The sequence below is a fragment of the Chlamydotis macqueenii genome, chromosome Z (genome assembly GCF_036417535.1).
Source record: "Chlamydotis macqueenii isolate bChlMac1 chromosome Z, bChlMac1.mat, whole genome shotgun sequence".
Lineage (NCBI taxonomy): Eukaryota > Metazoa > Chordata > Aves > Otidiformes > Otididae > Chlamydotis > Chlamydotis macqueenii.
Window position 1 is genome coordinate 81,495,187 of NC_141593.1, and position 26,424 is coordinate 81,521,610.

The window sequence follows — 26,424 nt, forward strand, 5'->3', positions numbered from 1 at the left end:
AACACATTGTGAAATACAGTTAGAGTTGATGTTTACCTTCCCTAGAAAACAATATGCTACCAAATCTTTCCCATGAAACCTGAAAAATGACTCATTCATTAGTCAGCAGAGATGGATGTACCACACATCTCCATGTTCTCCTACTTCACAAGCCTGAAAGGTGGTAGGATACTTAGACAATTCATATTTATTTTGGTTCTTTAGGTTTCAACATTTGAAAAAGAAACACCCAGAAGACAGTTAAAATAACAAGGCAGAACTGACACGGCAGGTGAACTAGGTCATATTACTTTATCTCCTTTTTTAAAGTACCATCAATCATATTTCCATATGATGGTACAACGTGATTTGTGCTTATCAATCGTATACAAACACTGGAAAACGCACTGCAGTGTCTAAAGGCCACCTTCTGTAAACAAAGAGAAAGTATTTACTACATGAATTCATTTTCATGCAGTTTTTCAATGACTCTCCTTGCAGATTTTTATGGATACCAACCCACTTTAGAAAGCTAAATAACACATAACATCAATCACAGAGATCCTGGATCAAACCAAAGACAGTTTTCGGAAATAAAAGAATCCCCTCTCACACCCAACATTTCAAGTCTCCCTCACCCACTATAACTTGAAAACAGTTCGAGACCAAATTTGACAAAAGGAAATATTGTGAAATGGTACAAGAGAAGGCCCAGATATGGTGGTGACAAGAAGGATTTTCCTGGCTACAAACATCTCTACTAAGGAATACTGTTTTTACCGTACGAGGAGGCTATGAAGTCCCCATATGCAAAGTCCTTCACCATCACCTACGGGCACTCCCTCCGTATGCTGAAACACTCACATCCAAGCTGGGTATCTGAAAGGCAACACTCTTCGCTGACGTGCTAAACATATGGTACGTGCAAACGTTATTTGGATACCAACCCAAATAAGCGAACACGATCCAGAAAGAGAAAGCCAGAGCAACGTACAAGTACTTGGTGAAACTCGTATCCATCTGTCATCTTTCAAGTTCTCATTATTAGCAAGAATAACCGCAAGCTTAACTCTCACTGACAGCCACGGCAACCTGCTGCATTGCAAAAGCGTTGAAAATAACGGGATCGCTCCCAATGAAAGCCTTAAGAGAGCACTAAAATATTAAAAGACGTCATTCTTGTGTCTCTTGGTCTCTAGGAGGACCAAGGAAATCTGGGAACTTACAGTGCATATCGATGACTATATTATTCAAAACCAGAACCTTAAGCACAATACATACTCTAACCAAGGCAGCCTCAGACAACTTCTGTCCAATTAATGCAATCAGCAATTTCAAGCAAGAGATAGACAAATGGTTTCTTAATTTTTATACAGAAGAAGCACATGTGTTCAGAAAAGCATGTGGTGTCCATCTAGCAGTTCTAAAAGCACATTTAAAACCCTTCCGTTAGACTTGTGCTGCCCAACCTCATTTGGTTGTTGCCCAACCTCAATTACATCATTTGAGTTATCTTGTCATCACAAGTATGCCTTTCACTACGGACTAAATCACGGCTATCGTATCACATATCACCCTATCACCTGCCACAGGTCAAGAAATGCCACCCAGATTCCTATGGCTACCCAGGATCTTCCAACTAGCTCCCTCCTCTATGCCTTTCGTAGGCCTCCAGCTACTGTTCCAGTGACTTTAAAGGTACCCAACTCCATTGACCAGGAGGACATGCACAAACTTCTTCTGAATACAGCCCTCGATGTCTGCCCAGGGCTGTGCAAGGGTTAGACCACCACCACCTGTCCAAGGCACCTACACCAAAAGCATGTTCCCAGCACTTAACAGTCTTGAGTCATCTCATGACCTCAGTGGGACCGATCACTACTGCACCTAGCACCTGAAGGAATTCATGACACAAGTAGGTAGCAAAAAATCAGTGAAGTACACCTTCCAACTTACGGAGATCGGACCTGCAGTAAGCCTCAATAAGAAGTAAACCAGATCTCACTAACACATTCAGTTGCTGTAACGTCTCATGCTTTTTGTACTCCACTTGTACAGTGCTAAGAGCTCCTGAAATGACAGAAATAAAGTGCTAATTTACATAATACACACAAAAATCTGAATGGGAGAGTTGTTTCTTTTTTGATGGAAGTCCCTCACCCTTTTTCCCCTACCTGAAAATGTCCCCTAGAAGGAATTCTACTTTGTAATGTAAGCTACCAGTGAAAAAAATTAAAGAACTTCTCATCTTTCCAAGCTGCCCATTTTATTCATCAGGCCACACACTACATCTAGTCTGACAGACACCCTTGTTTGTGCTGTGCTGTATTGCGTTTGATCTTTAGACAGCCGGAAACAGCGGAGCCGACTATGCACGCATTCATTAAAAGGTTAGTCTTTTACTCATCCCCTTACTTCTCAGAACTACTGCAGGCCCCTGGATGAACTGCACACCCATCAACTGAAACCAGTGCAACTCTGCAACAGTGGTTAAGTTGCAAGAGAGGCTAACCAGGAACTAGAGACGTGTTATTTGTTATTTCAGAGCTCAAAGTGCCTCACAGCCCAGGAAGTCCTTCACAAAGGAGGTAAAGCTAGTTGAGCTCAGATCCATTACCTGGAGCTCAGTAGGCTGGTCACCGGAACAACTTTTTGCTCCTGCAAGTATGTAAAATAAACTTTTTCACCTTAAAAGAGAGCCCTAAATAGTGACAATTTTTAATTGTTTCTCAAAATATTTAGAAAGTCAAAACAACAAAACCTCAACCTCCACACAATTTTAGCTTCTGAATTTTCTTCTCAAGTAGCTACAGCACCACATCACCTATGAGTTTTGCTGTGTTTTTCACTTGAAAAAGTTTGGGAAAGTCCCTTGCTATTCGTTCAAAGGCCACAGGACTTCCACAACTGTAGATCAGATGGCTCGCTATGCTGGAACTCATCAGCAAGCACCAAAGGTGTCAGGTGGCCTGTGAACCCCTGTGAACTGATGTTCTGGGGCTGGTGGACCGGTCTCAGACACGTCACTGCAGCCCTTCTTCCAGGCTGGTGGTGACCTGGACTCTGTCCAGTCCGGTGGGTAGCTAAGCAACAAAATGTTGGGTGTCATCTCAAGTTCAGCTCCAAAAGTACTGCCTCTTCACAGGAGATGAAGTGACATGCGGCCAGTTCAGATGAAAGTACCTTGTGCTTGTATAAATATGAACTTTACCTGAATATTAGAGCTGTCAAATTCCAATAGAATGTGATTCACATTTCTGGGCAAGTTAAACAGATACGTCTGTCAATGGTCCCTGAGGGGGAAGCTGTCCAACAAAAATTTTTGATTCTTGGTAGACTGTTTTCCCAGAAAAAAAATTCATTCTGAGGCAGCACAATTCACAGGGATTTCAATTCAACGTAATTGCACCTTCGCACTCACTTTCGATCTCCACTTGTACACAGAGCAGAGTTTTCCTTGATGAAAAGCTATCAAAACTTAAATTTACATTTCTTGCTTGCCATGTTTTGCACAACTTAAACTGTGATATCCTCTTATTATAAAACTATTAAATACATGCATTTGTCTCCAGAAGACTGCATGTCATCTGTATATTATTTGGTTAATATTCTAAAAAAGGAACTTTAGTAAACAAACATATGTAAACATCCATATTTTATGCAGTAAGATGATTCCCTGTTTTAGAGAGGAAAAAACCACCTGTGTACAGTCACAAACAACTTTTCTGTTTTCAATCTTTGAAAATCCAGTCTGTAGAAAATAAAAAAACCAAAAGGACCATCAGTCACTGCCAAAGGACTCTTTCTTTCTTAACCAGGGCTGCCATGGACTCTCACAAGGAAGTACCATTGGTGCAGTTGCTTTCCAGAGTAGATGCAAGCCAAGAGGCACATGGCAGACTTACCTGTTCCTGAACAACTTACTGCACTCATAAGGATTAATTCGCAAGGGACCGCAGATTGCCTGGGGCTAGCTCCCCGTGAGCCCTGTGGAAGTACTTCTACTGTGGTCACAGAAAGCATGGATTTCTTCAGTATACACCCAGAAACACAAATAGTTTCCTAGTTTTGTTTCTTCAACAGTTTTCTCAACAAAAGACTTAGCTCAGTTATTCTGAACCAAGTATGACGTGAGTTTCTGCATTGCTCAAATCACATTATCAAAACTGAACTAGAATCACAACGATTACTAAAAATGTTTTAAAAATTTAATAAGAGATTTCAATTCCATTTCTACTTTTAAAAGTCAAGCTCGCAAACCACAACTTCACAAAGTTCAATCAAGTGTAACGTGGTTACGGAAGCTGAAATATTGTTTGAATATTTCATAGGCTATTACGGTTCTCCCATGCCGCTGGCCATGCCTGTCCATTACGGATCTAAGTCCCCACAGCCAAAAAAAGGCCTTTATTTTTTGGGAAGACAAGACAGCCCGTTCATGGCTCTGGGGGGCTGTGCCACTCACGCGGACGTTAATGTCACTAACGTCGTTCCAACTCCCTGCCAGCCAGCTGCTTGCGGCAGAGCAGCCAGCCTGACCTTTGGCCAGCAGCAGGAATGGCTCAATAGCCCGAGAAGCTGCCTTATCTAATGGATTAAGTACAGGACCCCAGCCAAACGCCAGCTTTGACAAGGACTTGCTCTGTCGGCCTTAGCTGACTCAGTTAACCTTTCTTCGTTTTCCATCTTTAAAATGGAAATGATAACTCCTCTTTAACAGCGCTGCTGCAAAGGTGTTGCAACGGACTGACACCACGAACGTGCGAGATACCTGACCAGTAGTGCCACTCATTTCCACAGTTACAGAAGAAAAAAATAATAACTACAAGTCATCCTTTCGCTGTACATTTAATTCTTAATGCTATGGTTAACCAAAAACGTCTTTTAGATCTTAATTTTGACATTATTACTCTAAAACTGCTATATTCTCAGAAAAAAAAAAAAAAGCAGTTTTGCAGTACGTGATCCTGGACTGATGTCTTCAGATGACCTACACAACAGTGAGATTTTATCTACCAGAGAAAACTGCCCATCTCGTAGATTTCTACACTTTGTGAAGATAATTCAAGTGTATATTGAAATCTGGTAGCACTAATTGACAGAGCAAATTACTTCTGGAACCGTATTTCCAAAGGGCCTCTGAATTTATTCCTTCATTTTTACATGCATGGGCTTCCATACCTTTGTGAATTTAACGTTGTGTACATCGCTCTGACATTTCCTATCATCTGAAGAACAATTTCAAAGACTATTTTTGCACATGCGGTATTAGGACATTTTAGTAGAACAGATTTTAGAAAACTCATTTACATTCTGCACATTTAGCCATCTTGGTACCTTCATCCTACTTTCAGGTACTTTAATCAAAATTTTAACGGGGAATTTTCTTAGAACAGAGGCTGCATTCCAGACATAAAACTGAAAAATAAGAAAAAAAATTCTGCCTCATTTTCTATGCTTAGTTTCTGTTCTTTGGAGGAGGAGAAGCCTGAAAAGCTTTCAACCATAAACCTAAATATCACCCAGCTCTTTAGTAAAATCCGTCCAATAGGTTCTGAAATCACAGCACTCAAAAAAAAAACCGCAGACAATTGATTAATAATGAGGTCAGAAATACAAATAAATTTACTTCTAATGAAGACTGGAGACACAGTAATCAAAGTGTTAAAAATTCATTTCATGCACATCTCATTTGCCTCTTAGCTGATATTTATCACATAATTCTGTGAGAAAGTAGAGGCCTAAGATGCTCCAGATAAATGTCTCAATTAATTGTACAGAGGTAGCACTCTTTGAGCTGAACCAGAGCTGTGAGCTCTTTATTAAAAGCACCATTCTGTAGCCTGTAACCTTGTTCCTTGACTCCTCTCTAGTTTCCAATTTAAACAAGTCCCCATGCGGCCCGCTCTAAAGGGCTTTGTCTCCCTGTCATTGTTAAGAGAGCCGAGGCATCCTGGAAGTGTGAAATCAGACCTCATGAGCTGAACGGTTCCCCAGGGAACGCCGGACCGCGCAGAAGGTCAAAGTCATGGGCTGGACCATCTGAAAGCGTCTGATCGCCGGTCTGTGACACAGCAAGCGGGGTGGGGGCAGGCGGAGAGGGGAGCCGGGGGGCTAGAACTGAACATGTCTTAATTAAAGCCCAAAGACAGCAAAACAAACTGTTTTCTAGGCAGGCCGTCACACGGAGCTTGGATTTTGCTCTGCTAATGAATCTGAGTTGCCAACTATTATTCCTTAACACAACAAGACTTTGGCTGAAGTTGATCAAACCTGCGGCACATCTTTTCCCACCCTGCTTGCTTCTCGTCAGTAGCAAGGCAGAGATTTAGAATTTTATTTTGTGGCAGAAGGAAAAGGAGGAAGGCATCCAAGGAATGTGCACCTTCCACCGCGGCCCACCTGTACCTCACCGCGCCGCGGAGGGAGCACGCTCACCTGACCGTTGCCTGAACTGGCGCTACGTCACGGTGAGGGGTCTGCTGCTTTCCGAACCTCATACGGGTCAGGTGAACAGCGTACGTATTAATTTCACAGGCCAACTCCTGACGAGTCCACTACACTTTACATTTTACCGCACCATCAGTATTTATTCATGAAAAGGATGCAGGCACACACGCGGCGAAGCCTGGGCTTTGCAAGGAGCCGAACCCTCGAGGTCTGCCTGTCTTAGAGGAGCCAGCAGTGAGCAAAGATGTCGGGAAAGGGGAAAATACAACTTCATTTAGCTGAGGATTTAGGGAGGAAACAGCCTTGCACTGAACAGCTAAAATACCATGGAACATTTAAATGAAACTTTCTACCCAGGAAGAGAAGGAAAAAGTAAACACCGCACTCAGTGTCTTTCAATTTCTTATTGTTTCAAAAAAAAATACATTAAAAATATGTCTTTTCCAGGAAGGGGTAGTTGCTGTGACCACAATTTCCAACAGAACACAATTTTGCACTGGTAGAAGCTCTAAAATTGTGTTATGACTGTGGAAAGACACTGTGTTTCTGGCAGAAACATACTCATGGACCTGTCAGTTCTGTCAAAGGCCTCAGTCCTGGAAGACACCCTGTTTCTCAGCTCTCCCCAAAATCATGGTGAGCTTTCAAGCACTGGTAGGGAATCTCTCAACCTCGCAGCTGTCCTCCCTTTCCTAGACCTCTCTGCAACCAGGCTGCGTGAGGAGGAGTCTCACTTTGTTCTTTTCTGGGGTATTTTTAAAGCCCCATGATGGCACGTTTGACCAAACTGGTACTGCCCACATGGTCCCCTGCCTGAAATTCACCGAAATTTCAGCCCACCCTGGCATCGTGTTCAACATATGTGTATGTGGTGGGGTTGTAAATGGAGGCCTGAACCACCACCATGAGTCTCTCTTTTTTTAAACAAAAGCGTACTAACCTTAACGATTCCAAGGGCCCTGTCCAACACTGGGCTATTAAGGCTGGAGGAAAAACTGCCCTGAACTATCAACAGTTTATTAGGGGCTTAACTGAAGTGACCTACTGTAGGAGCATTCAGCTGAACAAGGCTACAGGCTTTCTGTGGAAAGGAGAAGAATTGAGAGTTTCATTAAAAAGTAATTTGTGCTTTTTACTCATTCATTCAACAGGAGTCTCAATTGCTCTTTATTCACACGGAGCTAATACAGTATTACAATGCTGCTCAATGAATGTGTGGTAACAAAAGAAAAATTTCACATTTTCAAAGGAAAAAAAAAATCCTTGCAACTGTAGTAAGATTGATGACTACTTAAAAGATTACCAAAATCTTTTTCTGTCTATGCATATGCTTAATGATGGAATATTCAGGATTTTTAAAATCCATTCAGCCAAAACTAATAAATTTTGATTTATTACTTCACATGAAAAGTGAAACCGGATACGTTGAGCAGACAGGAAACAGAGCAAATCACACAGGTACTATACAGGTGTTTCAGCTACTTTTCAGACTCAGGGGAGGGCAAAAGATTAACTCTGAAAATGCGATACAGTAAGAAGAGCAAACCAGTCCTTAGCCTTTGCTCACCTAAGCAATCCTTAGTCATGTAAGCCATACCACTGATGACAGCGCTCTCCACACTGACTAATAAGTATCGCCCAGCTGAATAACGGTGGGAGGTCAAGTTTTACACAATTTTTGCAAAGATCATTTATTGACAATCACCAAATAAGTACTTTGAATCATTTCTAAATATACTAAGTTTCTAAAATCTATTTCCAATCTAATTTCTAAATAAATATAAATATTCAAAGTTTAATCTGAAATGAATGATCTGTACATACCCAGAAGTTACTAAAACTAGCTATAAATTACTACAGTAGTTAATAAAACCCCTTTGTCCTCTTTTCAAAACACCAGGCATTTTTGTCCAACGTATACAATGATTTCTGCAATGTCTGGAATGTACAGCCATCTTACAAAACATATCATATAAATGCTTTTTCTTGCTAATGAAAAAAACATACGGGACATGGGAAGGTACTGAGTGTTCTTCCCTGTCATCCTGACCATTGTTCTAAGTGCAGCAAAATGCAATGAAAATTTTTGGTAGCTCTTTACATCTTTAATTGAATCAAATGTATTTCCAAAAAATTTGTTCAACCAGCACAAATGACATGTTGATCTGGAAAAGTTGCAGACTGAACGAGGTCAGGGACTGAATTATCCCATTTACCCCTGAATAACTTAATCTCTCTCTCTGTTCAGACCACGTTGGATTATAAGGTCAAAGTAGAGTGAGGAATCTTTAGAAGCATTTCTCCAATCGCCCCAAAAATAGAATCTGTTATTTTGCATGCCACAAACTGGATTATCAGTTTCAGCAATAAAATGTTTGCTCTGTTACCTGGTCTGAGAGAAAAAAAATAAATACAGGTACTCATGCTAATACACAAAAAAAAAGCTATTAAAAAGAATGTTGCTTTACATCTACATCTGCTCCTGTAACAGAACATTTAAGTTCAAATTGCAGTTAAACCAACTACATTAGTATAGTTTCCTTTTTTTTTTTTTTTTTTAAAAGCAGAGATGGCTATTTTTCTGACACAAAAGCATCTCATTTTGCTCCATTCAACTGGTGCAGTGTGAGGGTGATTGTACTCAGAGGAGGTAACTTGGACATTTCTGGAGAAATATGGCCAGTATGGCTGAAATACTTTTTCTTTAGTTTGAAAAGCAAAAGGTTAAATTATCCATTCAGGTTATATCACATCATAAAATAGAAAATAAAAAGGAATTTCTTATTTCCTTTCTTAAACATATAAGCAGTAGTAACAGGGAACTGCATTTATTTGAAATGTCAGAAACCAACAGCAGCCTTGAAAAATACCTGGCAGATATCAAGCAGTTCTTATGGTAACACCTTTAAAGTAGTATCCAAGTCTCGCACCTTTCATTTGCCTTGTCCTCTGGAATTCAGCTCTAATTTGGATAATTTTGTATATTTTTATCTACTAGAAAAAGAAGACTTTTCTATGTATTTTTTCCAGGACCTCTGAAAGAGAAAAATGTGTATTTCACCCTTCTGAGAAATAACCAACACAGGGCTCTGCTGCCTTGCTTACAGAAGTTTTGTTTGTCTGTGTTTTTTTCCTTTATGAGCAGAAGGTGAGACTGTGCAAACAGACAATAATCTTTAGGTAAACTTCTGGTTTATACATTTTTTTCACTTCTAAAAAGGCCCAGTCTTACTACGGTATTTACTGTCACAGAAACTAAATCAGTCCTTGCCTGTGACATCAGCTGCCATCAATGCTTCTGCCCGGATGACCTTCACCTGAAGAAATCCCACATCCTTCATGTTATGGAATATCGCCATTGGACTCTAGAAAATAATAATAAAAAAAATAATTCTGGATTGCAAAACAGACAAATCCAAAGCAATATTAATAATATTAATAATCTCCTCCCTAGCCCAGATAAAAGTTAATGCAATTCTGTCTAATGTACTCATACTTTTAAATATTATTTTCTGAAGAATGTACAGTTGTCAGTGTTTCTTCTAGTATTTTGCAACTTTAACCCACTAATGAAAAATTAATAGGAAAAATGAAAACATGAATTATTAAATATAACCCTAATTCAATTCAATTAATTCCCTAATAGTACATGAAAAACTGTCCATCAAAATTTTAAATGACAGCAGTGTACTAATAAAATTGATACAAACAATAAAATATTTCCTCTCCCTGAATACTTTTGTGAGATCTCTGTTCACATTTGCCCTTTGATGGCTCAAATAATAGTCAGAACAGTGACTCAGGGCCAATATTGTTTTTGTTGTAGTTGACCAGTATATGCAAACTTGCATACAGCATAAATGCATATATAGCTTGCAAATAACATGAGCAAAAATAATCAAAAGAGGATTACAACAATTTTGTAATTTCCATAGTAATCAGAGGTAGAAAAGATCAAAAAGACAAATTAAAAAATGGTTCAAATTCCATCACAGAAAGCTCTTATTAGAAATCATTATCTTTTTACATAAATTTCTGCAATATTTACATATATTAATTTTTTTTCTTCTTTTAATAACAAATGAAGGGGTGGACTAACACTTGCATTTATTCACCCAACATAGTTTTAGAAAGCTGCTTGGAAAGTTCTGTTGCTGCTCTTTTTTCAAATAACTTAAAGTAACAAAGTGGGAGCACTGCACCAGTTAGGTGCAATATGCTAGAATTCTCAAGCTCTAACTTCAAACATAATTTTAAAATTGCAGAATTTCAAATGATAGAACATCGAATGGAATTTTGAATCTGCAATGAATTAATTACAAACCTGGGATTACCATTCAGTTTTTAGATAACCTAGGAGAGGAATTCCAAAAGAGGAGACTAAAATTAGATTTTTTAATCAATTTTAAATTATATATATTTGTGGCCTAATTTTTGGTTGTTTTTGCAAGTCTTGTCATAAATACTAGTATGTGTCTTTACTTTGAAGTATTTAAAAATCTGGACTAATGCATTTAATGCCTGTGGCCTGTTCTAAAATTTTAATGCAGTACAAGTGAAAACTTTTCCACTGCTTATGATCATGTCCAGATTTCCAGGAAAAAGCAAACATCAGGTAAAACACCGAGTCAACAATTCTTTAATTTATTATGAAGGCAAAATTGACTGACATGGGAAACCAGAATAAATGACATCACTGATCTGAAAACCATAGGTGCTGCTTAAATTAAATATCAAATGTCAGCCTGCAAAAACTACAGTATGTATATGCATAGATAACCTATCGAAGATAATAGATAAATAATAGATAACAATAATTAATAAAATAGATAATATAATACTATAATAGTATAATAATACTATTATTATTATCTAGAATATTACCTAGAATAATTACCTAGAATATTCTAGGTAATAATAATATAATAATAGATAAGAGATGACAGATAAACCTATCTATTAAACATATAACATGCATCCCTGTCTTTTTATTAATGAGACAACTCTAACAGTTAAATCACACTCTGGTATTAATTCCAGAAGCCTCCACTGACCATTTACTGTTTACAGGGAAGGTCTGACCTTGGCCCACTGAGCTGAGGAATCCAAGTACGTGTAGCACCCCACATGCTATGTACATGTGAATACACGCATGTTATCACATGATAACAGTTTATAAATTTTAATGATTTTTAATATGTTAATAATCAGAAACATGGCTTAAAAATACCGGTGTCAACTTTAATCAGCACACACTCATCCCCCTGCTAACGTGCCCTGAAGCTGAGGGTGGTGGAGAGGGCGTCACAGATCGCACTGTTGTGTGTCAAAAGTGTGTTGGCACCATCCCTCTTTTATTACAATAACCATCAGGGTTTGGAAGCTTCTTATCAGAACTGGTACCACCACAGAGATAATTCTGCCCTAATGCCATGACGAAAGCAAAAGGATTTACAAAAGTCTTTCCACGTTCTGCAAAAGTTTCCCCAGTGACCAAAACAAACACGAAGCTGCAGAAAGAAAACAAAGCAAAACCCAAGCACCGAGCACGCCAAGCGACCCCCCTCTCCCGCAGTGCTGCACTGTCCCCTTTTTCCAAATTTCATCCTGGTGAGCTCATTGTGCAAAAAGGCACCCGTGCTGTATTTCACTTCGCCACCTCTGTTAGCATCCCACAGAATAATTATTTTTGAACTTTCAGTTGCAGCAAGCCGGCTGGCTCAGATTCATTTACTGCACATCGCGACTGCGGAGACTGCTGAAAATCTACACAATTGCGAGGCAGAGACGCGGGGAGAAGCAAATGACTTTAATACATTACTTTAAATACATAACTTTAAGTAATGATTTATCAGATGATATTCTGTCTTCTTATTTATGATTATTGTTGAAGGCCTCAAAACCCGCATGGTTTCTGAAGCCTGAAATTTCCATAGCAGAGGAATCCGTGATTTGCTGCGAATCTTTTCAGCCCTCAATAGATGGGAAAAGATTGAAATGCTCTGGAGATGAGTCCTCTTTATTTTTTTAATGAAAGGCTGTATAATATATTTTCTGTATGGCTGCAGCAGCTGTCAGGGAGAGCATCTCGGTTCAGCTCTATTATGGGAGAAGCAATACCCCATCCTATGGCATCGAGATACACTGAGGGGCCAGTGCTGATTGACAGCTTGTCACCATGACGTCTTATTCCATCTCTGTTATGGAGAAAATTAATGTCACACCACCAGCCTTATGACTCGCTGTCATCTTAGAACTGCTCACCTTTTATCAATGCTCTAAATAACATTTCAAGCCCATCGTCTCACGGTGGACAATCTGGTCAAGGGACATTAAATCGGATGACTGTGAAATGTCATAATAAAAATGGAATGCTAACAACTTCTTCTCTAAACTAGCTCCTCTGGTTTTTAAACTGTGACAAGGGGGACCGCGGGTTCAGCACACCCGTTCTGAAAAGGTCATACAATCTCTCTTGGTCTGTACCCATTAATGTGCCCCCCTCCTCACCCCAAAAGGAATTAATCTTTTCAGACAATTGTGGTAAAATAATGGTTCAAACAGTAATGCCTGTTTAATTTGTAAGGCTCTGACGTTCAGCTACAAATGGTTAAATGACAGTAATAGAGTCATTTTCCGAGGCTATTTGATCTGATGGCAAGGTCAGCTCATTAACTGTTTTTGGCTGCAGAAACGGTGCAAAATACGTTTCTGAAATGGAAGCTAAATTTTTAAGAGGACAAAAAAATAAACCCCAAAATACAGCCACTCAATGGGGAACAGTACATCTTGCTAATTGCACACTCCTTCTTTGTACCGGTTCTGAAGCAGACATGAATACCAAAGACAAATCAAACATCAGTGAAAATAAACGATCTGAATTTTGTTAATCCTTGTCATTTCTTTCTTCCGCTGTCCACTGGTCATTTTAATAAAAAACAGTAACATTTATCAAAAAGGTGTATTGATGCTACAATTTTAAAAAACACATAAGGAGAAATTCATGTCTCTGCCATATGAACATCTTCCCAAAATATAAATGTTTTCAAATGCATAGAGTAATGCAAATATAAGAAGAGACACACATCCATGAATATGTAAGAAATGGAAATAAATAGATCATTCTTACACCACATAATTATGCTTTACACTGGGGACAAAAAATTGAGAATTTAGGAAAACTGATTAATAATTCACAGTCGTAACATGTTTCTATACTGCTACTAAATTATCAAAACCATCAGTATCACTGACTGCCGTATCATCACACACAATAATCCACAGAAATACGGTATGGTTGCACTGGGTAGCAGGAAGGATGTCACCTCAAAAACAAATCCATGAGAAATTTATTATATTTATAAAGATCTGCTCGGACAACCACAGACCGTCTTGGTGGATTCCAAAACGTGCAGTAACTCTCCTAATTGTAATTATTTTTGAAAGACGGTGCACAATACCTCAGCTCTCAGTTGGTTTAGGAATATTATGTTTAGCCTTGCTAAGTCACCTCTATTAAACTGTGTTTATGATAACGCTATTGGTGTACGAGTTGTACAAGCATTAGCAGACAGCTGATTCACTGGAGATAGCCAGAATAAATTTGCTGAAGCGCACATCGTGCTAATCTGTTTGAAGAATATTGTACAGCATTAGTACCAGCACTTCATGTTATCTGCACAGCCTGATAAGGTACATCTTTATTAAATTCAGTTATTGAAAGGATGTCAGTCATGGAATAGGAATATTTTAAAATCTAAAAAAAATTAAGCGGCTCTTTGTTAGTCAGAGCTTGGTTTAATGGCTGAGTGTCTAGAGAAGCCTTTCTAAACACCTGGCAGCATTGTACAATAAAAGCTTTGTAATTTTAAGTGGAAATAGCTTTTTTTTTTTCTTTCTTTCTTTCTCCATGTGTAGTGAGACAGTTACTTTTAGTGATTTAGGTACTGGCAAATGCTGGAGTAAGAGCTCCCCTCTCTGTTCCTTTGATAAAACTACACGGATTCTGTGTGCTGTGAGGATGCTGGGAAATGAAAATAATTTGCTTCAGAATATTTTGAAATAGAAATATTGTTTAAAACAATTATTTTGCTGACACAAAATACTGCTTCAGCTTCTAACGTGCAGACAAAAAGTAAGTTTTCTTGCCCTTTAGTAGATGCTCAAAAAAAAGCCAAAAATGGTCAGCACCTCAACTGTACAGTCACTGAATGACCCCTTCGTTATTTTGTGCTTGGTAAAAATTATCTGCAAGGCAGTAAAATTAACTTCTTTATGTCACATGACCATGTCAAATATGAATTATGATGTAAAAAATACCTTCCTGTATAAAGAGGATTTGTAGCCTTCTTGCTGTTACCCGTACCGGTCATGACAGTATTAGTAACTAGTTTTAATAATAGTCACTGGCTGAGCATGATAACGATATAGGGGATATATTTAGATTTCCCTCCCCTTTCAGTACTCATTGTTTATATAAGCAAACATTTTGCAAACAAAGGGCAAAACAGAAGAACTCCATACATATCTCTTCAGTATCTCCTCTCGCTCCTTCTGGTCCTCCAGGGAGTTGACGGAGAGGTCAGAGATAGTGACGGCGGCTGAGGCCGTGAGAGTGACCAGCAGCACCAGGCAGCCCTCTCCCTCCTCCAGCGGCATCTCCAGCTTGTGGGTTTGCTCTTTGCTCAGGGTCGACAGGTCAACCTGGCACCTAGGAACAAATGTTCTCCATCAGCATGTGGTTTTCTTCACATCAAACAAGAGCACATTGGCTTATATGCATTCAGATGGACAAAAAAACAAATTAGTAGAAATTCCTTCCCAATTTTGGCAAGGATTTCTCTTTAGCTGCAGCCCATGCTGCTTGCTTGACTTTTTTTTTCTTTTTTTTCAAAGCTGCAACCTGTTACGCATGTGAACAATAAATATTAAAAAGAATGCACAGACACTGGAAACAAGGTTAGCTAATATGTGTTACTCGAACGCAAAGAGAATTTAAAAAAAACGGCTTCAGAAGCAAACTCCACATTTCATTACGCCTTTTGTATAAAGACAAAATATAAGTTTCGATGTGAACATTTTTTAAACCATTGCTCTAACAAAGGTAAAAATCCTACCTTTAAAAAAAAAAAAAAAAAAAATCTGTGTGGACTTAACCGCGATGGAGTTAACGTGACTGAGCGCAGAAAAACACGACTCGCACACCACCCAAAAGGCTCAGGTCCCTCGCAGTAAGCTGTGCGTGGCTCAGGGTCAAAGCTTCATGCAGGCAGCCAGGATCACATCTGATGCCACAGCCCCCTATATAATAAGACATCTCGCGTTGTAATGAGCAGGGACTGCTTATAACTGCGCAGAGCGGCTGAAGCCAATCCAGCCTGCCTGATCCCTTCCTGAATAACCCTGGCTGCAGCACACGCCGCACTAATGAACGGCTGCACGCGTGCCCGCCAGCCGGAATGGCTCTGCAGCATCTTTAAAAACAAAAGGTAGAGCATGCAAGGAGAAACAGTATCGCTGCTAACAAAGCGCTGACCGTAAGCTTTTAATTAAAACAAGAACACCTTCGGGTGAGTAATTAGCCTGCGCACAGCTTAGAAGTTTTAATATTTTAATTTGTACAATTCGCAAGTTGCAGCTTCCCTCGATGGCACATCCAGAAACTCAGCGCCCGTGTCAGGTGTCACGCCAGCTTGCACTGTGCAGGAATTTCTGTCAAAAAGCACTATTTGGAATGCTTCTACCTACAGCATCCCCCAGCAACGTTTTGCCAATTCATTACTCTAAGTAAAAACAATAACAACATTGAAACAAAGTAAATTATTATATTCCATACGTAGTTAAGCCACTGAATACTCTGCTTTTAACAGTGATTATTTAATGTGACAAGCACATGTTCTGTATGCCACTCTCTCTAAACTAAACATCTAGCAAACTCTTTTCATGAAATGTCAATTGATTTTGAAGAGAAAGATAATGTGGTGACCGCAGGACCAATAAACGGAGAAAAAGGTGGCAGACATTAATAAATAGGCATTTAAGGGCAGGAAGTAGCCAATTATGAGAATAAATGCCGCCTCATAAAATGGGCGCTGTGCTATCACAGGCAGATTAGATTTGCTACAAGAAAATTTCCTTTTAATTTTTTTCTAAAACATTGTCTGTTGTGCAGTGGTCAAAATTACACTACTGCAAAGCTCATACAGTAACAAGGTTCAATTATTTTACAATGAAAAGTATTTCTAACTGACATAGCATTCTGAGCTTAATGTTTATCTTTTATTTTGAACTCTGCAGGTGATAAGGAGTGAGAAATCAAATTAACAAAGTAAGAAAAGACTAAAGCTGTTGCTGTCAGTGCAGGCGATGGTCAACAGAAGTTGTGTACAGGTACATACGCTGTCAAATTCGTATTTACGCTGCAGGGAGGAGTACAAAGCCCTCCTTAAGATAACAAATATTGTAATCAAGCATTGAAAGCTGGAGCAGGTTCAGACGTCGCTGGTGCCAAATATTCTTTGATAGATATTTCAGAACAGATAGCCCTCAACAACACGTCTCTGCAACAATACTGTGACTCTAACCAATGATCACTGAAAGAGCCAGTCTAAACTCTTTGAGTCAGTAAAAGAATCAGAAAGTCACTAAGATACAAGCGATGTGGAAATAACCCACCCCTCACTCAAAAATAGGCAACAAAAGCTACCCCCACTGGAACAAAAAAAACCCTCTGTGTGCATCAAAAACTGCAACAACAGTAAAATTACAGGGTTCACATCAGAGCTACAAGCTCCAAGTCCTCCAGTTCTTGAAGGTACAACACTTCTGCAACATCAGTAGTCCACCCTATTTTTTATTTACGCTCAAAGAAGCAACTGACAATTGGATTTTACCTGTGCACCTTTCCTACAGCTATACAACATTCCTGATAGCACCTCATCCAGAACAGATGACCTGATGAACGTGTCTCCACTGTCTGTTTGACAGATCTCCATGAACGGCCTGCCACCAGCTTGTTAATTCCCAAAATCATACAATGGGTAGGGAGGGATCCGGAAACTTTTTCCAGTGAAAGCCTTAACCATTTTACAGGAAAAAATATCCTCTGAAGGGCCCTCAGCTAATTTGATCAAAAACTAGGGTTATTCCATTAAGGAGTGTCACCACTGCGCTTTACCGAAATCTAGGTTAAGAGCGTCTCGGTGTGTGCACGGGCAGGAGAAAGGACACTTCTCATTCTGCACCAGGTCCCGTCCTCCGGCCGCGCAGCTGACGCAGCTCGCCTGTGTCCAACTCGAAAGTGCTGAGGTTCGAGGAGCATTCAGCACGAGGCGAGCACACTGGTGGCACGTGCACTTCAGTCAAAAGGTGAGACAATTTACAGACACTACAAGTAAAATTGACACTTTTTCTCCATTAACAGTTGAGTTTTTCCTGAAAAAAAAAGAAAACAACAACTTGGTTTGCTCTCACACCAAACTTTCCTGTAAAAAAAAAAAAAAAAAATTAAACCATTTTTATTAGAACTGCTTTGCCCTCACCAGATCTTTGCAAAACTCCTTTTTGGATTAGACTTCCTCACAAGCACTGGAGTTAACACAATACTTCTAAAGATGAATAGCTGTGGAAAGTTCAAGTTGATCATGCCCCTTTACATTTTACTGAGAGTCAGCAAGCACCCCGAGCTTCACAGCTGCAGCAACACTGGCTTTTACATCAGGTAAGATGTTGCCTTACAGAGCTTTGTCACCTACATCTCTTTCCACAGAGATGTTTTGAGGATGAAGAAGAACTTGAATGTCACTAGAAAGTGGTGGTAGAAGTTTTTGTCATGCATTCTCAAATTGAGGATCACGAAAAATTACGGGATTTCGAGAAGGCCTAGGTTGTGTATGACTGGCGGCTGTCACATTGAAAGCAGGAGATAAGAGTAATTTTGGACAATTCGGTTTCTTATGGAATTAGTGTTTACACGCTGCTGCTGAAAGAGAAAGTTTTCCACCTTTGAAGAGGTCACCCTGAATTGGGGGTTGGACTAGATGACCTTCACAGGTCCCTTCCAACCCAAACGATTCTATGATTCCACAAACGATGGCAAAAATAGCCATTAACTCCACAGGCAGATTTTCAAGCATGGCTATAAAGCACTTCCATTTTGGTTTCTAGGGCACTCTGAGTATTTTGCACTGCTCCGCACTGCGGTCCCTTCGCACACACCTGTGCCAGCGCTGGAAGCAGTGGCCCCCATCCAGCCGACCCCTCGGGGAGAGGCTCGCAGGCACGTCCCCCCGGATCGGCTCTGCACATCAACACTGCCAGGGTTGCGGATCTGGATTTTCAGGCCTTGAGAGATCAGGAGGGAGAAAAACCACAGCAAGGGCCTCCAGCTCATGTGCCAAAGCGTCACAGAGGAGCCAATGCAGAAACACGGCACGGCTCCCTCGGAGGATGACTGGAAGATTGAAGGGGGATCCACCACTTCTCTGAAACTGTGTTCAGTGCGTTAATTGCCCAGACTGTTAGAAATACATCTCTGATTTATTTTTAATTTGAATATATCTGGCCTTTGGTTCTTTTTATGCCTTTCTTTACTCGGCTGAAAAAGCCTTTAGCGCCCCGTATTTTCTCCCAGTGAAGGTACTCATACACCACAATCATACCTCTTCTTGATCTTCCTTTTGATATGCTAAACACCTCCAGCTCCCTGTACATTTCCTTGGAACACATCTCCCACAGCCCTCAAATGACTTTTTGTAACTTTTCTGATCCAGTGAAATTCTCCCGCATCCTTTTTAAAGCGCGGAAGCCAGAACTATATGTAGTATTTTATTACCAGCACGTCTGAGAGGTAAAAATCACCTCCCCTCTCTAGTTCTAACAGAACCTGGAATGTAAGACCGTGTTGGCACCCTGGTGGAATATCCTTGCTAATGAATGAATTACAAAGGTAGCGACATGACATAGAAGGGCTCTTAAAAGCCAGGTGGCCAGGCAAGGGAGAGACAGCAGATAGCGAGATCATTTTCTCACATGACAAAATAAAGCATAAAAGAGGAATTGGCACAATCCTAAGTGATAGGGACAGAAAAGCACCACTTGGCTACAACCCAGGCAACTTAATTATCGTCATGACTTGTTCAGGAAGACAGCCTTTTAACTCTGCTGTGATCCAGGTCTATGCTGCTCCAAAGGATGCCAAGGAGAGGAAACTGCGCGATTCTGCAATTAGAAGTGAGCTGGACACACATCAGAGGCGGCGAGGCACGGACTGCTACAATTTGCGAGACTCCGTACCCGTTATGAGCGGAGTACAATGTTCTCGTGCAGCCAAGAAACAAACGGAGAGGGGAAATTCTGCAAAGGACTGGCTCAGAAAGACAGGACGACTGCAGCAACGCGAAGTTCTTGGAAGAGCCCGAGCGCGGCACTTTAAAGTGTAAAGATAATGAGAAAGGAATAAAAGGACAGCCCCCACACGATGCCTGTGATCGGTGGTGGATGGGGTGATAGAGTGGAAACCACGGAAGCTCCCAAAGGAGGCGGGAGACTGTAGCTCCACTAAGGAGGACCAAGGGGAGCACGGCGCAAGCCTGGGGAGCCGGAGAGCATTCCCGGGGAGCCGGGAGCGCGCTGCCTCGACGAGGGCCTGGGGAAGGGAGCCGCCAGTGCCACGCGGCAACACGCGGAGAGCAGAAAAGGGCCCGGCGGTTTGGGGTAAGTCAGTCTTGGTGACAGGAATATGAGAGCCGCACGAAATACAGGACAACCTCACCAGCCACTGAGCAATACCTGACTACGACGAGTGTTTATTGCTTGCTCAAACACAGTCCATGCCACAAAATCCTGCTGAAATGACCAATTAACATTTCCCTGAGCGTATCTCTTCACAACTGAACCACAGATTTACCTCTGAAATTGCCCAGGCAGAAAAAAGCACTTGCAGATGTTTTGTGGTGTGGCATTTCCTACGCTGTCCCTGTGGCCCCGCCATACACAACAGCCATGCACTGTCAGCGCTGTCACCCGTGAAATTTCCCAGCAGCAAAATTAACGCTTTCCTCCACTAAACCAGTCTGTGGCTTTGATGAGCATTCCGTCTTCCTACGCGGTTCTCCCCTCACTAGTTTGTCCGAGCAATTTTTCCTTCTCCCTCTTATTTTTCCACCCTTACTTCACGCAGCGGAGTACATTTCCACATGTGGGAGACGAAGAGTCAGAAGAAGGATCCACCGACACAAACCAGCTTGCAGGCAGCATTTGCTATTTCAGAATATACTGGGGAATACGATCAATTTTGCAACAGTACGTGACAGTAACAACTGTCAGTAAGAGTTGTAAATAATAAAATACCTGGTAAGAGAAAGTTACTGAAGATTTGTGAATCAAAACTGAAACTTTCTGGCTTTCTAGCAGACCAGCAGTGGCTCTGCATTAATACAAGAAGATAAAATGTGCAGAAAGAGAAATAAATAAGTTGTGGAATACCTGAAGGCCAAATTTTGAGACACACTACTTAGACCTAACTCCCTTTCACAACAATCAGAAATGGAGACTGCTCAGCACACCTCAGGATTTGTTAAGGGCAGGCCTGCCAGTAGCAGTTCTAGATTCCAACGCTTTGGGCTAAACCTTAACCTTACACTAAAAACCGCCTCTGCAATAACTTAACTTCAGCCACCGCGTATAATCAACAAACTATTACACACAGGGCTGTTGGTTGTGTGCTCGTCTGTGTTTGCACAGAATTGCTGTGTGATTCAGATGTGCACGCAGTCAAAACACCGAATTACAACAGTATATTAACCACCAGGTTTAAACTTTGAAAATAATATACCCTTCCAAAGTTACTTCAACATGCAGAAATTTTCAAACAACCACCTGAAAAAAAATTTGAAAACCCAGCATAACGAAGTACTATTTACAAATCCAGAGGAACACGTTTTGTCTCCAGAGTTTTGCAAAATTGAGAAAACTTCAAGATTCATCAATTTCAAAACTTCTTTCTTGGGCAACAATATTTTAAAAAGGAAATTGCCAGTATTTTAATATCAATCACAGTCTCCACAACATCTCTGGAAAAAAATCTGGGAAGGAACCTTAGCAGTAGCACATTCACTGTCCTTCCCTCAATTTATCCACATACACTGCTCTACAGCACCACTCACTTCTCTCTCGTAACGTTCAGTCTCCCATAGTGATACTACATAAATTTCAGTGGAAAAAAAACCCCGAACAACTCAAAAAGACATAAATATTCTATATAAAAATCCCACTTCAGTTTAGAACTTTGAGTAGTGTATCCCTGTGCTTTCAGATTAATAATGCAGCAGCATCGGTCGCATCTGGCTTGTATTTATGCGCACCCAAAAAACCCTCTGACTATGAAAAACCTAAACAGACCAGACATAGCAGATCAGGTGTTGAAAAACTAAATTCTCAATTTTCACTATTTTAACTTTTGTATTTCATAACATCCATTATATGGTGTGTACCCATCCACACACCCACACCAAATTGTTTTGAATTTTCATGACAATATTCAGAGAGATTATGGGACGCCTCAGTTTCCTACAGATGGAAATTAATACATAGCTTTAATGAATATAATAGGTCTTTTTTTCTTAATTTGCATCAGATGGGAAAAAAGATGGTAGCATCTATAAATACTAATGAAAGTAGATATAGATGAAGTCAATGGTAATTTCCTGGCACAAAATATGAGTAAAAGTCAATGTCATTTTAAAAATAAACACACATTTTTCATACCAATAAATAATGCTATAAATCCTGCCGTACTGGATTGCAAATAACTTCAGCTGAATAAAACTGCATGACATGGGACTTACTTATCCAGTGTGCTCACAGAAACAAGTTGTTCTCTGACAGCACTCATTCTTGGCAATTTATTGCAGCTGTCAGCAGCCAATTTGTTCAGATTACTGCTATGCATAAAGGTGTAACAATCATGAGGATTTATTAGCTGATTATCGTAAAGGTGACAGTCAGGATCGCCTTCAAAAACGCAGATGATAAGAAAGTGAAATAATTACATGAAGATTAAAATCATTTCACCTTCATTTTGATCTGAGTATTACCTACATAAACTTACTGAAGTATATGTTTTTAATCACAGGAGTATATTGACTCAATATAGAAGAGAAATTATTTATTCATAGCAAAAACGTGAATATTAAATGTACTCAAACTGAACAACATACACACATACACATGTACTTCTGCTCATCAGATGAAGCAACAATTAATACTGCTGATGCAAGTCCACATGCTTATTAGAACACAAGAAGGCTGCCCCCGTGGTGTAGCTGCTGGTGCCTTCCAAAAAAAAGAACTTCTACACCTCACATCTTCGGTTCTGGAATTCTTTACTTTTTTAAGATGATATTCAGAAAAAAGTCAGAATTTAATGTCCCGCATGATGAAACTCAGTTCTGGACAAGCCCAGTGTTTCCTCATACAAATGAGCATATGAACGGAAATACATTTTCCTTGAAGCTTTTGTATGAGGTCTCTTCCCAGGCTGTTGGAATGGCAAAAGAAACACTGAAATGCTTCTAGGATTTCAGTTTTGTAGGGTATTCTAAGACGGAAGTTCACAAGGGGCTACATCCTTTAACCTGTAATGGAGAATGCACACAACTGAGACTCAAATTAATGTTACAAACACATAAAACTCCGAAGTTCAGAATGGAAATCAATCAGTCAGCATCTCATTTCAGGAACCGTCGTGCTGAACGTGCCTGGGTACCAAGATAGAACCAGAGTTTTACGCTAGTTCTGTGACAGATGTCTCTTTCTGCTTCTCTGCCATGCTCACCCTCTTCTTCCTTCTTCCATGCCACCCCTTCCACAGTGTTCTCATCCTGCCACACCGCCCCAAGGCCAGAATCACACATCCACGTCCTCAGCCTTCTCAGACACCTCTCCTTCATCTTCCTGCTCCTCAAAACACGATGGCAAGCCCAAGCTCTCGCAGTCCGAACACACGTGCCACTGCCGCCTTGTCACACTCCCAGCTTCATCCTGGCCCTGAGCACGCTGATGAGCATGGTAAAACACGCAGGGCCCACGGAAATCCATGTTCCCAATTCCCAACCTCTTCTGTTTCGCTGGAGTGTAGCTGAGACAGAGCGTGATTCCAGGAGAAGTTACAATATCCTGCTTTGCAATAAAATGTGCAGACTTTAGCACAGAAAGCATACTGCAGCTCGCGGGGGGTTCCCATGCTGTTTTCCAAGAGGGACCGGGAGTTTGTCCCTTCACCCTTCCACACAGCGACCCTGCTTGCCCACAGCCAGCTCACTTTGGAAACGCTGAGCCGGTTTTAGGGATGGCACTCTTCAGCGAGATCCCCTGGCAAACAGCTCTGTAAAATTCTGCTGACCTTGACGTGTGCTCTGCAAGGAGATGAGCATGGAGGACACGAAAAAACCAACACCAGGTGAGAGGTGAGAACTCCTTGAACAAACTGTTCTGTTCTGTTTTCTCAGTTTGGTTTGCTTTTTCCCTCCATGAGTAGGATCTCTTCAATCAAGTGTGGCTTCTCCTAACCATACTTCGGCCAGGCAGAACATCTTCAAGAAGTAACTGCTTTCATTTGCATTTAATAAAAATATTGCTATATAATAAAACAGATGCTGCCTAAGCATTGCTCAGGAAAGGGGGAAGATCACAATAAGATGAGAGGGACTACTCTCCATCACTGAGCAGAGCTGGAGTACGACCAGGAAGTCTTGTTTCCCACCTACAGCCTGATTATTGCTTTTCCTGGAAAAGGAATCAAAACACTCGGTTTATTACACGTGTCTTGAGAGCCACAGAGCCTCAGTCATGGAGCAGGACTTGGCCATGCTTTACAAAATCAATACACATTTGGCATAACACACACACACAGAGCAAGTGTCTGTACCAAAGTATTTACAGCGTTTAGAGGTAGCCTTGGAAGGAGAAGGTGGGGAAGGGAGGTCAACGTGAAGTGGAGCTGTCAGGTGTCGGTGATTTTTATCCAAAGTGACTGGAAAAAGAGTGTCAGGGAAGGGGAATATTAAGACCTATTTTTGCATTCAGATTGAGCTTGACAAACGGCAAAGTTTTTCATGGAAATATTCATGGAGAGGAATTTGTTGGCAGGTCACATTATTGAGAGTCAAGGCACCAACAGAAGGGGAAATGAGAGTGTCTGAAAGGAGAAACTGAGGAGGGATTATACACACATGGACAGCAGAGAGGTCACAAAAATCAAGGGCAGTATGATTTTGGGAAAAATACCACTGATTTTGCTAAAACCAGTTATGTACTGCAGAGGCACTACAGATTAGCTTTGTCCAAGGAGCATCTTTTTTGGTATATACAAGAACTACAGCTATTTAGGAAAATAATAGAAAACAAAACAAAACAAGGTAACTGGAAAACGCTAAAGGCTTCAAGCATTCTTCTTAGAGAGAAGATTTCTCATGCTATCAAACTGTTGGGGCCTAAAGAAAATGTAGAAGTCATTTGTTACTTGCATAATAGCATGCAGTTACTGAAAATAAACAGATGCACACTGAAGATGTACAACTTTTTTAGGTATCTGAAAAGCTACCTAAGCAGCTTCGTGTCTTTGAAATGACAAATTTTCCTTCTCTCATTTCTCTTTCACAGTCTCATTCAGGTTTCAAGGGCCTTGGAGCAAAAATGGTATTTTCTATTTTACATAATGCTCTTAAAAAGCCTTTACAATTACTGATAACGGTAACAATGTAAGTGCTGCTGTGATGGCAGTGCTCTGAAAAATCACACGTGAAAACTCTGAATTGCACCATCTTTTGGATAAGAAGTTAAGCAGGAAATAAAAGTTAAGCAGGAAATACGAATAATTGCCCAAGGTATATTACGTGTTGGCTCAGGATTACATGATGATGTTACTTCAGAAAAATAGTTGTTACCATATATGTCAATAGAAATCAAGCAAGGGGAAAGCCACAAGGTAACCTTCAAACATAAACATATCATGTCATCCATAGGGTTTCATCATATAAAATAAAATCCAACTGTGTGTGCTTTTGAAAAGCGGTTTTGTCCGATACTAAAGCTGTTTGCTTGCCACAGACTCTGTTTGTATTCTGAGTTCCCACAATTTACGATAGGGAAAAAAGCACAGGATACTACACAACTGTTTTAATTTTATAAAGAAAGTCACCACCCTAAATGGAACGGGACGGAGGAAAATGTTAGTAGAAACTCTCACTTCATTTACCAAACAGATTAAAAAATAAGTACATAATTTTGGTTTTTTCGTGCTCATTACAAGTCATATGACCTATTTCTCCTCCAAGCCAGATGTTGCTGTGCAGAACTTACTGCACCTTGATTACTGCTCCAAACATGGGGTTTTTATTTTCAAAAACCTAAATCCATCACTTGGTAAAAGCTGCCACCTACTGGTCAATAAAAATTATTTTACACCATCAAAGTAAAGAATTCCATCCGTGCAGGAATCTGTACTGGTACTTTGTAAAAAATCCTCCCCCAGCTTTTTATTTTTAAAAAAAAAAAGGCACGAACAAACGGTCATAAGAAATAGTTTCAACAGCAAGGCTCATTTTAATCATCTGCTCTCATCCTCAGGGAACAAGAAGGCTGTAACTGCACAAACCTGCCAATAAAATCATCCTTTTTGCCAGCATCTTTGTCCCACACGGTAATATCAATAATTCCACCTCGTTCTTCATAGAGATGAAAGTCAAACTGCTCCCTCCACTGAGGATTCAAAGTTTTTGGCACAATCTGAAAGGAGAGCAAAAAGAAAGTCATATTTGCATTGTGCAGGCACACACTTTCTTGAATTGTAAATTAGATCTTTAGAGTCTGTTCAGGAAGTTTTTTCCATTTGCAGTATGAGTATCTTAAGTAGCGAGAATTAAAAAATAGTAATTAGAGGAGAGTACAGGCCAGCTCTCTCATGCCTCTCTGACACAACAGCAACCTCCAAAATCC

At 40.3% G+C, this 26,424-nt stretch overlaps 1 protein-coding gene across 1 annotated transcript in view; it reads right to left on the bottom strand.

Annotated features, from left to right (window-relative positions):
* Positions 1-26,424, bottom strand: part of MCTP1 (multiple C2 and transmembrane domain containing 1) — a 257,037-nt gene that overhangs the window by 98,173 nt on the left and 132,440 nt on the right. The window contains exons 8-10 of the mRNA XM_086770666.1: positions 26,084-26,214; positions 14,953-15,139; positions 9,701-9,794 (exon numbers count right to left, since the gene is read on the bottom strand). Of these exons, the coding sequence (XP_086626792.1) occupies positions 9,701-9,794; positions 14,953-15,139; positions 26,084-26,214 (412 nt within the window). The remainder of the gene's footprint in view (positions 1-9,700; positions 9,795-14,952; positions 15,140-26,083; positions 26,215-26,424) is intronic.